Raw genomic sequence first — 12778 nt, 5'->3', positions numbered from 1 at the left:
GGTCGGGGAGAGAGGGCAGGTTATATTAAAGGCAGGAGGGGGTGTCTCCCTCTGCCACTCCACCTCCACCATGGCTCTCCACTTGGCCTTAGTTCTGATCTTAGCGCTGCCTGTGGGTAAGCCCTTCTTTCACACAAATTCATTTTTTAGTTCATATCTAAATCATCAGACCTCCTAATCTGCCTTCTGGAGTTTGGTTTATCCTTTCCCTCGCTCAAATTCAGTCCTTACTTTCATTCTTTCCGTCCACATGAACATAAAATTTCAGCTGTCACATATATAGAGTCAAATTGCAGAGAACTTTGTAACCGTAAGATTATTAAGAACTCTCTGCTGTGGTGAGGAACGTAGACCTCTAATGAAAACAGCTGAAGATTAAGGGTTTGTGGTCAGTGTACAGGATGAATTTACAAAGTGGTGACCGAAACTTCTTTCTTTCTATGTCTGTCTGTCTGTCTGTAGCGTAAATGATTATCCATCCTAAACAGTTCAGAGAAGCTCTATGATGCTAAGTGGACTGCTGACTGCAAGACCACGGAAACGACTCCGGCTGAGGTGGAGCACAGACTGAGGATTTGCATTGTTCTAAAACAGTCTTCACTGAATTTTCAAAATGACCAACAGATGTAAAAAGCACTGGAAAACCATGCAGCCTCACTCCATAGCAGGAGGCTATTAAACCTAGTGGTTCACAGCAAATGCAAATAACACCATGGGCAGCCCAAGGAAGATGTTGCTAAAACTGTTTTTTTTTTTTTTACGCTCCTAGTTGCTAGGTAACGCTTACAGTTAAAGTCACTTCCTCCTCCTCCTCCTTGAGGAAGACCGCCCCTTGCAAACTCTGTGGAGTGGGAAAAACACTCTCGCTACAGTGATCCCATCAGGCATGAATGAAGGAATGAAGTAGTTTTAGCATTTTTCGGAATAGATACTTTGGTTTTGGTGCCAAAACGGTGGCATGTGACACTAATATATATATATATATATATATATATATATATATATATATATATATATATATATATATATATATATATATATATATATATATATATATATATATATATATATATATATATATATATATATATATATATATATATATATATATATATATATATATATTCTTGTCTTCAAAATTACAGCAAGTGAAAGTCATAGTCTAGTTCTGCCTACTCACGTCTGGTTCTGTGCCAGACTGAGGTAGTTCTTGACATTTATGGACTGGTTCTGTATTGTTCTGACTTGTTTTTTTCTTGCTCGTACTTGCTTCTGTTATCTGACTATTGCTTGTTTTCATTTCAGGATCCTCATATCTGAAGAACTCAACGCTGGAGGAAAGTAAGTATGTGTGGCTGTGGGAGTAAAAATGTCTGACTGTAGGGGGAGAAATAAGAGCCTGGTCTGTGGAAGTATAAATAACAGGGATAGACTGGTAGGAAGATTTGCTTGGCTGTTGGAGTAAAAATAAACTTGACTGTGGTACTAACGACAAGTTTGGCTTGGCTGTGGGAGTAAAAATAAGTGCCTGTTGAAATTAGAATAAGATCTTAGCTGTAAATGTGTGTTTGTTGAAATAAAAATGTCTGTTTGGCTGCAGGAAGTCAAAAGTAAGTGTTTCTGAAGTACAAATGAGGGTCCGGCTGTGGCAGTAAAATGAACGTTAGGATGTCGTGGCAAAAATAATATTTAAATGAAAAATAAAAATCAGTTTCACATCAACACAACTAGATGCACTTTGAGGCATGCAGGTAAACCACATACAGTATATTTCTTACACGTGTCCCAAAAACGATCGTCATAAAGTGGGTTCGTTCCCTCAATTTTAACATTCTCTCAGCCATTAAAAAAAAAAAAAAAAAGCTAGACGATTTCATTCAGAGGCACTTTCCACACACAGACGCTGGAAATAACTACGTATCTTTCACTAGTATGTCAGACCCATATTTTTTTAAATCTGATTAGTTCCTGACGGGTTTATTCACTAGAGGGACATCATACAACACACACACACACACACACACACACACACACACACACACACACACACACACACACACAAAGAAAGGGGAGGGGGGCAACAGGAACAGAGTAAGTAGTTTCCAAAATTACCTTAACGCTTCCCACCACTAACTCTGTCATCACGACCCTACAGGGAGCTGCACCCCTCCATTCACCGCTATAGGGGGCAGCTGCATCTACATCAACCCCCTGGTGTCTGGTTCATGGGGTGAGATGCGTACGTACTGCCAGGACCAAGGGGGCGACCTGATCAACATATACACGGCTCAGTTCTACGCCGACATCATTTACTACATGAAGGCTCAAAGTACTCTGCATGTGGAAGTAGCAGTGTTTTGTCTGAATTTTGGTCCTCTCATTTTGGGGCAACTGCTGCAACTTGTTAGCTATTTTCATTACGGTTAGCACAGATTCTTAACTCCCTGACAGGATTTCTTCGGCTGCTATTCCTTAATCTATGTATCCATTAGATGTCCTTCCCTGTTGATCTTAGCTGCAGTGGTTTATATTCATAGTTATTAGGAATCCATATTATTGTGAATCAGTTTCAACAACGTATACTCCCAATATCTGATGGGCGATTTTTTTATAATATAGCTGACATGTTATATAATGTAATTTTCCTCAGTATTTTATATTTTGCCAACTTTGGTCAAAGATGCTTCAGCATTGATGGCATATTAGCATATTTAAAAAATCATTCCGAAGCCATACACTATTTCTGGTATCACATAAATTTCTTAAAAGAGTTGATGGTGATGCGGATTTAAGAACAAGCAGTTTTTCCCCACAGACTGGCCAGAAGCTGACTACTGGGTCGGCGGTACGGACGAGGGGCACGAGGGCATCTGGGTGTGGCTGGACGGTACACTGATGAGGATGGGCACGCCGCTGTGGGCCAACGGAGGCTGCGACAACCTTCAGCGGCCGGATGGGTCCACTGGGGAGAACTGCGCTGTAATGTCCGACACCTATCACCTGTATATCAATGACCTGGACTGTTCCATGATTACGGTTCATCCGATATGTGAGGCGACTGCATAAAATCAGACCAAAGGACACTAAGATTTTGTTTTTATTATTATCAAAATCGACGGTTTATTAATGAGACAGAAATGAGTATCAGGAGACTTTTTTGATGGTCACCTCTCATATCATCCATTATTTGAATAGAGAGGGAAAGACTGGTACCAACAAGTGCTAATCTGCGGCGAGTCTTCTTAAGTATCTATGTTTATTTTTGCCTCTGAGTTGAAACCACATTTGCAGAATAAGTTTTTTTCTTTATATTTATAAACACTTCACTTGCCAGCTTCAACCAAAAGATCACTCACGCATAAAAACAACTAGACTATAAGCACAATATTGAAGGATTCTCCCTTCTCGTGCTCTTACTTCAAAAGACTAAAAAATCTGACGGAGATGTTCAGTGTATCATAGTCAACAAAAGCTGAAGATTCTTGCCTTGTGATTTTGTAATAATTTTCTTTAATTAATGAGGGTTTTGTTCCACTTCTATGCAGAAAAGAAAAAACTTCACACCGCTAATCATGTCTTTCAAATAATGTTTCGCATTTAAATTCCATAACGCTATGTATGCACCGAATGGAACTGATATATCCAAGCACATGCCTTATCACAAGAGTCACATGTTGTCCAGGGCGTCCCAGTAAGTTGGTATTCCTTGACCTCTGGAGTGAGATGGGACGTAGGGTTGAGGTAAGTGAAGCAGTGAGAGGAGGTGGATTCTCAGGCCTAATGCTGATTTCACAGATCTGATGTTACAGGGACTCCTATTCACCAACTATCCTACTGTTTTTGGATACAGAATTTAATGTTCACCGAAATACCTACATCTGAAATATTTTTCTTATTGTACTCAGTGTTTTGTGATCACCAAACTGCACTACCTCACTGTAAAGTAGTATGAAGTACTCCAGTCCTTGAACAAACAACTGAAAGTCACTAGATATTAATTATAATTCATTCAATCATTCATCCATCATCCAATCCAACGTTGCCCCAAGAGGAGCGTAGGAGCCCGGGGCTAAGCAAGTTGATCCTGACATTTAAGATGAGAGTGACCAGCCTCAATCATCCCTAAGTGGCAGTACGTGAGCAATAAACCTCAACCATCCCTTGGATATGAACCTTCACAGGCTCAATCCGATTGGAGCGCCGTAACTGCCCACTAAACCACCAGGCGCCATTAATTATAATGAAGAGGTTAATAACTAACAGAGTGGCTATATAAAAACTTTCTGTAATAATAAAGCAAAAAAAATATATACTTGAGCCTGACAAGTCTATCAGCTGTCGCAGGCCTAGCAACATGTATTCACACAGCTAATGATAATAAAAGAGCCATAACAATAACAACGGCAATGATAACAAATATATCAAAGCCCTGGAATTTCCCATGAAGTAAAGCTATGAAGTCCTTGAAATTAGTGGTTTGCGGTACAAAGGAGTACAAAGGAAAGCAAACAGCAACAGACCTAATGGTCCTTTCGAGGATGCTTGTTACAGAGACGACTATCACTATGATATCTAATTTTGGAAGTTGAAGGTATGGATAGTAAAGCAAGAAGGCTCTCACCCACCCACCAAACCCTCCAGTCGAAGCTGGCAGGAAAAAAGTGAGAAGGACCACCATGCTGCATGGAAAAGCTGACATGGAATTTTCATAGGAAAGACTGAAAAGTGGTGAACTATATTCTGTCCTACTATATCTATACACTACAAGTGCTAATAAACTATAATTATCATGAATTACAGAGTATTTCCTTGCTATAGCTTCATCAAGATCTGAAACAGAGAAAAACAGTTTACATTATTATTCAGTCTTGAAGGCGTTTAGATGAGGATTCGAAGCAAGATACTTATTCAAGCCAGTTTGGAATGTCACCACTGTACTGCAATCAACGACATCCCTGGGCAGTTTATTCCAAATGTTAACAACAATGTTAAAGAAAAAATGCTTTGCTTCATTAGACTGGAAATGCTTTCCAATAATCTTGTACTCATTACCTCTAGTATAGTTCGAAAGATCAATGGCAAAGTACTTGTCAGCATCCACAGTATCGATTCCTTTAATAATCTTGAATACATGAATCAGATCCCCTCGTAGTCTGCGCTTTGATAGGTTAAATAACTTTAGCTCATTTAATCGCTCATCGTATAATTTTCCTCACACCGGGTATCATTTTTGTTACACGTCGCTGCATTCTCTCTAATTTCCCTATGTCTGTCCTGTAATATGGTGACCAGAACTGCACACAGTGCTCTAAATTAGGACCCAGCAAAGAACTGTACAGGGTAAGAATTATACTTTCAGAGATGAACTCAAATAATCTATCTATAAATCAAACTAGTGTGTTAGCTTTCTTTATAGCTTCTGTGCACTGTTTTCTTGGCTTCAGATCACCTGTTACGATTATTCCCAGATCCTTTTCATGGTTTACATTCATGAGTTGAGAATGCTTCATTGTGTAACTACATATCTCATTTTTACTTCCAATATTTAGAATTTGCATTTATCGATATTAAAATCCATTTGCCATACGCATTTATCAAAATTAAAATCCATTTGCCATTTTTCAGCCCAATTAAGCAATCTATCAAGATCCCTTTGGATCAGTATTCTTTGTTCCGGGGTATCTGCTCTATTACCAATCTCCGTATCGTCAGCAAATTTAAATAATTTACAAAACACGCCTCCATCAATGTCATCCATATAAATCAAGAACAGAATAGGATCCAGAACTGAGCCTTGCGGTGCTCCACTTATAACACTTTTCCGGTCTGATTCCTTAACACTGATTACAACTCTTTGCTTACGATTAGTAAGCCAGCCTTCTATCCATCTTAGTACACTGCCACCGATACCATAGACGCGCAGTTTCCTGACAAGTTGAACATGTGGAACCTTATCAAATGCTTTTTTGACATCAAGGTGAATGACATCGACTGGTTTAGTGCTATCGTACATGATGATAGTGTCACTGAAAAAATCAAGCAGGTTAGTAAGACAAGAACGCTTATTTCGGAATCCGTGCTGAGAGTCTTTGATGAGATTGTTTTCTTCTAAATACTCGACTAATTTATCTCTAATTATGGTTTCTAACAACTTGCAAACAACTGGTGTGGGTGTGGGGGTGGGTAGGGGTGAGAAGCACGGACTTGAGATAGGTTGGGGAGAATCGGGGCTTCTGAAGGGGGAGGTGGTAAGAGGAAAGGATGGGAGTGAAGGGGCAAGGTAATTAAGGTTGGCAGTTGGGAGGGATCAGGTAAGAGGGTAAGGAGGAGGGTGGGAGGGAGGGAGGGTGAGAGGAAGTGGGGAGAAGAAGGGACCAGCGTGAAGTGGGACTGGATCAGGGAGGGAATGGATAGAATGAAGATATCCAGTTGTTCCAGGGGAAGAAAGGAAGGAGGCAAGCTTACTGAGAGAAGTCCCAAGCTCTGTGGCAGTGGCGTACCGAGTGAGGGGAGGGGGGCATGCGGCCATGGCCCCCCCTTTGCAAATATATATATATATATATATATATATATATATATATATTAAATAAATAAACATTAAAATAATACCTTCTCAGATTATTTAAATTCCCCCTACCCACATACGCTGACAACAAAAAGTTTTAAAATCCAACTTAAATAATGCATACCTGAAAAAACTGCTTATATATTATACTCAGTGGTATCTCAAAAAGGACAGTTTTCTGATTTTATCCACCGGTTGTTGTGAGAACCGCTCATCAGCTTCATCTGTTTCAACTGAATCATCAGCAAGAAAATTATGTTGGATATGTCTTGTCTTTAACCATTTGTAATTGAGATTAAGACAGTGATTAAATTATCATATTTTTTTAATGTTATTGCTATTTCTTTAATACACTTGTAAAGTTGTTTGATCGTAATGGGTGCGTTTGAATTTTAGCAGTATAAGGTTATTGGAGAGACTGAATCATAACTCAGTGGCAGAGAGTACTTAAAAATGTCTTTAGAATACGCTATATTTATGTCGTATACCCATTCCACATGGCAACAAAATGATCATAAAATTCGCCAAAATGCAAAATTTTCTCGGCGGCGGCGGAGGGGGGGGGGGGGACTTACAGTTCCCCCCCGAACCCCTCAGCTGTACGGGCTCGCTGCGCTAGCCGGCCATGCTGCACAGTTAAAAAGATTAGGAAAAAAAAAAAAAGGCCCCCTCCCTTTTCAACTTTCTGGGTGCGCCACTGTAGCAGAGACTATAAGAAGAGAGACTAGGGAAGGAGAGAATGGGAAACAAGAAGGGAGGGAGCCAAGGTGGAGATGGGAAGGTTAGATACACGTGAAGGAGTGAAGGGAGGATATTAAAGATGAAACAAAGGAGTACAAAGGAAAGTAAACACCAAGAAGACACATTGGTCCTCTCGAGGCTTATTTGTTTTGGGGCAGGTAACTAATGTACTTATTCAGCGAGTAGAGACAAGGATAGAAAAGCCGGAAGGTGGACACAGAAGAAAGACAGGTGAAGGACAGTTTGGAGGAGGGTAGTGACGTCTTGAACCTCCATATTGCCCGATAAGTGAAACACAGAGGGAAACAGAAAAACGGTACTTCGACTGTTACGTTCCCATGAGGCAGTAAAGGTCGATGACAGAGGGTAGGGTATATAAGAAATGTAGTCGGCGTGATCCGTCCACCACTCCACCTCCACCATGGCTCTCCACGTCGCCACCACATTGCTCTTGGCTCTGTTTGTGGGTAAGTATGTTATTCTATCTTAACCCGTCTTCTAATATTTTTGTATCTAATTCACCTTAGCTTACAGTGAATACTTTCCCTATCATGTCCAAGCATCCCAACCGACCCCAATCACTCATTCCACCCACCTTAACCACTCATTCCACCATCCCCAACCACTCATTCCACCCACCTTAACCACTCATTCCACCCACCCCAATCACTCATTCCACCCACTCCAACCACTCATTCAACCCACCCCAGCCACTCATTCCACCCACTCCAACCACTCATTCCACCCACCCCAACCACTTACTCCATCCACCCCAACCACTCATTCCATCCACACCACCCACTGAGTTTAAATTGACTGGAAAGTAGTACTGAAGTGATCATCTTGGGTATGAACATGGTTAAAATTAATGAAAATATATAAAATGGATCTAAGCTGAGAAGAGCGGCTGAGAGTGAAAAAGATTTAAACTGATGGAGCCTAACTGCATGCTAAGACCCTGCAAAGACCTAATTAGACATGAATAGGTTAATTGGACCTAAATGACTCTGACCTTACCTGATATCACCTAACTGAGTCTGAGTGGAAGTGAAGGGCCTGGGTCGATCTCAATGACCTAGGTGGGCGAAACTGGACCTGATATGACCTAGCGGGATGTGAACGTACTTATGATGATCCGACTATTCAGGTGTCGATTAATTAAGCACTTCACGACGATGATACTTTTTTATGCTTCACGTTTGCTATGGTCAGACAGTTTCATTCAGTTTCGGAGAGAGATATTGAACTGGGGGGGGGGGAGATTAATGTAGGTTTTCTTAATCTTTTCACTACGAGAGGTCTTTCATAAGCTGTATAAATAAAGTCGAAAAAATAAAACGAAAAATACTTAATGGGAATGGATGGGATAACTTGCCTGGGCCTGACTAGCCTTGCGTGGACCTAACTATGTTCCTTTTACTCTAACTTGGTCAAAAAACTGTCATCTCTCCCGCTTGCATGCCCAGCGTTTGAAACAGACTGATACTGAAATATGGTGCTAGTCACGAAGAAGCGACATGGAAAATGATGAAGTGCCGTTGCACAGTCTTTTCCTGCCACTGAGCTTCCAGAAATAAGCGGCAAGAGGACGAAAATCCGGGCCAAGTTAAAATAAAATGGGTATAGTTCTGACTGACTTAACTGAGCTGGTTTGGAGAGACCTTCATAGACCAAAGCTGAGCAGGAAGACCATAAATAAACTAGAATGTGATTTGGCTGATCAGAATGGACCCCCTGCCTAAGAATTACTCCATACTGTTGCTAAATATGTGCTGGAAAGGATTGGATGTACCTTGAGACGATTCGGCCATGTGGAGAGAATGGAGGACGGAATGACAAGGAGAGTGTTTGTGAGTGAGGTGGAGGGGGAGGGAAAGAGGAGGACCGAGGATGAAATGGAAGGATGAGGTGGAGAGGTATATGAGGGAGGGGTGTGTCGGAGGGCAGGGTGGCATGGAGGCGATTAGTTTGTGGCCACCTCTTCCAGGACTAAGGCATTTGACTATAGATGGAGAGAGAAGTAGATAAACAGATAAAAAAATAAAGTGTACAGACTAAATGTTACATCCCATTCTGACCTGCCTCTGTCTCGTTGGTTCTCATTCTCTCTCTCTGACCAAAGTTTGTCCCAGGCCATTCTGATTCAAATCTGTCCCATTATAATATTGTTTTGTCCCACTGAACCTTTGTGATTTGTCTGTCTGAAATAACTGTCCTGTTTTATGCTTGTTCTATCTCAAGTTGATCTGGTTTTCCCACCCTCCGTTTTCTTGTACTTATCTTTCTTGTCTTCATTTCAGGATTCTCACGGCAGCAGAACTCAGCGCTGGAGAGTGAGTATTAGTTTCGCTTTGATGGTAAGAAAGTGAGTTTTGTTCTGGTGACGGACATGAAAAGTTGGCTGTGGTGGTTTAGAAAAAGTATGTTTAGCTGTGGCAGAGATGGAATATTAGCTGTGGTACTAACATAGGGCTTAGGGATACATTTACTACTACTACTACTACTACTACTACCACCACCACCACTACTACAACTGCTTCTACTACTAATACTACCACCACCACCACCACAACTACTACTACAACTAACTCCCCATCACATCACAGGGGCCTGCAACCCTCCGTACACTCCCGTGGGGGGTGAGTGCCTCTTCATCAACCCCTTGGTCACGGGCAGCTGGGAAGACATGCGAGCCTACTGTCAGAGCGCAGGAGGGGACCTGGTCAACGTCTTCACGGCCCAGTTCTACGCCGATATCGTGTACTTCATCCAGGCCCAGGGTACTTTTCTCCTGCTTGTACAATCCCTATAGTCCTCTCATCTTAACCTGGTCCAAGGGTAGGATTCTCAGACCTATTTTCGATCCACTCCATGTCGCAACTCTGAATTGGAGGAGGGACACGTGTAGGAAGTCTCGAAGGGTATGGAAGCTCCCCAACACCTTTTCCGAAGTGATTTATGTTACTTATCACACCTTACTGTCCTCTTCTGGGTTGTATGAATCCTTCCAATATCGCCATACTCTGCATAAACAACGTACAAAAGAATATTAACCACTCCCATCCAAAAATAGATCGCTAAGGAAGAGGTGCCAGGGAGCTTCCTTACCCGACGAGAATACGAACCAAGGAGACTCGAAAATCTTTCCAAATCTCTTACGTTCTTCCTGCAAAATTATATCTTAGTTACATGATCTTGAGCTACTTTTTGCATCTACAGAAGGGACAAGAAGAGGGGAGTACAGACGTCTCCCATGCCACTTGTTTTTCCCGTCAGTCAAAAATCTACCTTACGATACGGAATTAATCGTAAATATGTTCCAGAATCCCACCCCAGAGTTCCTTCGTTTTTTAAAACCTTATTTCGCGTAACTTTCTGACAAGGAAAGATAGTACTATGAACCTACATCCTTTCACAGCACTTCCTCATGACTAGCATCACATAGTATTTCTACTCTCTTGTTACATCTCGACATTCATGATGGAGGGATGGCAATTTTAGGCCAGGTTAGAGTAAAATTATAGTTAGGTGGTGAGTTGTTCGGTCTGAGTCATATTCTTTGTCGCTCCTGTGATTTCTCAACGTGTCTCTTTCAGCGATTTATTTTGCCTATTTGATCTTTCCGTCCTCCTGTACGTTCTCGAAGAACACTATATTGATGCAAGGAATACATAAATACAGTGCATGAAAAAGAAAAAAAAAAGTGTGATATACAAAATAAATCGCTAAGTTAAAGGCTTTACGATGTCTCCTATGCTTCTGGGAACACGGGGATGCTGGCACACGTCCTATACTCCAAGTTTGGTTTTACTTGTGACTGTGATTTGGTCTAAAGAATATACAGTACATTCTCTCTCTCCCTCTCTCTCTCTCTTTCTCTCTCTCAGGTGTCCTTTGTTGTCAATCTTTAGCTCTGATTGTAGATGACGTTTATTCTTCAAATCTGGAGCTGGAGATGGTTGCCTTCATGCTGTGGCACTGATATAACTCGGTGGCTCCACTGCCTGGTAATAAAAACATCCCAAAGCTCCCTCCCTATCCCCAAGAGGAGGCTGGTGGGCTGCAGGAGGACAATTTCAGTCCGCAGTCCACCGGGTTCACATTTCACATGAATCTAAGGCTAAAGCAACTACTACTGTTTTGGCAATCTTATAACACCTTGCATGATTTGGATAACGTACAGTACATTCCCATAAGATGATGAGCCCTATTTGAGGTTTACTTGTGAGCCATACATTCAGGTTCCCTCCGTGTGCAGTGTTTTTGCCATCACTGTCAAGAAGCTTCAGTATCTGTGACGTGGCTGTAATATTTCTAGAGTCACACCTGATCTTTACAATGGCTTTAGTTCTTCCGATGTCTCCTAAAATATTGATCAAGATGTATAGTACACCTCACCACGTCTCCTCTCACTCCTTTACAGAATGGCCAAGAGCTAACTACTGGGTCGGTGGTACGGACGAAGGACACGAGGGCGTCTGGGTGTGGCTGGACGGTACACTGATGAGGATGGGCACGCCGCTGTGGGCCACCGGTGGCTGCTTGAACAGTCAGCGGCCTGATGGGGGTACAGGGGAGAACTGCGCTGTGATGTCTGACATCTACCACCTCTTTATCAACGACCTGGATTGTACCTCCACCTCAGTTCACCCGATCTGTCAGGCGGCAACGTAGAGAAGTGGATGCAAAAGGAAGAACTGTGGTTATTTGGGGCAGAAAACAATGAACACGAAAAAAATCAAAGACATACAGTATTTTGATTATAATCTGGAGATGTAGTAGTAGCAGCAGCAGCAGCAGCAGCACCAGTAGTAGTAGTAGTAGTAGCAGTCCCAGGATCATCTGAATGTGAACCAGGTAGACTGCAGGCTGAAGTTACCCTTCTTATTTTCTTTGAAGTGCATTGTTAGATGTTAATCGAGGCCAGTCTCACTTGTAAGCTACCATTATTTCTTAAAACACATGCCCGTAATGTGTTTTCAGAAATGTATAATGAGACAAAAATTTCTCAAAGTTTATTGTAAGTAATTAATGAGCTGTGACAATGCCTGGATATGATGTTGTTGACGCCTCCAACCACAGCATGCCGTGTTGAGAGACAGGGAACAGACAGACGCCAACAGGAGCCCTGCTACTTTGTCTTCTCCATATATAAGTATTTAGTTACTCGTTTCTTTGTGATTCTACGAGTACAAACCTCACGTACTCGTACATTTTAACCCGTTCAGTATGATGGCACCTTTTCACTGCTTTTATCTGCACAAAATTTTACCTACGATGTGTAGATAATAATGAAGATGTAAATGGCTGCTTTATCTAACCCCTCTGATGTGGAAAGGTCTCCCTTCAGCTAAACAAAATCGTCCGGAATTAACAACTATAAAATGAAATGTACGTAGTCAAACTGAAGGGAAATAACCTCCACGATCTACAGAGCGACCCCTCAAGCTTAAGACACACACACACACACAC

General features: G+C 41.7%; 1 protein-coding gene across 1 annotated transcript; it reads left to right on the top strand.

Moving 5' to 3' along the window:
- The first annotated feature begins 7727 nt into the window (after positions 1-7727).
- LOC145415871 (hepatic lectin-like) lies at positions 7728-11980 on the top strand. The gene is made up of 4 exons (XM_080285022.1): positions 7728-7773; positions 9607-9639; positions 9913-10086; positions 11730-11980. Exons 1-4 carry the CDS (start codon positions 7728-7730, stop codon positions 11978-11980), a joined length of 504 nt encoding a protein of 167 aa, XP_080141148.1.
- The last annotated feature ends 798 nt before the right edge of the window (positions 11981-12778 follow it).

Source organism: Coenobita brevimanus, chromosome 13 (genome assembly GCF_032717465.1).
Source record: "Coenobita brevimanus isolate Jiangsu-jjx chromosome 13, ASM3271746v2, whole genome shotgun sequence".
In the NCBI taxonomy this organism is placed as follows: domain Eukaryota; kingdom Metazoa; phylum Arthropoda; class Malacostraca; order Decapoda; family Coenobitidae; genus Coenobita; species Coenobita brevimanus.
Note: the sequence above shows the minus strand (reverse complement) of the source record. Positions and strands in the feature narration are given on the sequence as shown.

Bases quoted from the DNA above. Each gene is read 5' to 3' on its own strand.
- LOC145415871 (XM_080285022.1), top strand. From the start codon at position 7,728: ATGGCTCTCCACGTCGCCACCACATTGCTCTTGGCTCTGTTTGTGG. The intron at 7,774-9,606 runs GTAAGTATGTTA...TCTTCATTTCAG, and splicing joins GCTCTTGGCTCTGTTTGTGG to GATTCTCACGGCAGCAGAAC. The intron at 9,640-9,912 runs GTGAGTATTAGT...ATCACATCACAG, and splicing joins GCAGAACTCAGCGCTGGAGA to GGGCCTGCAACCCTCCGTAC.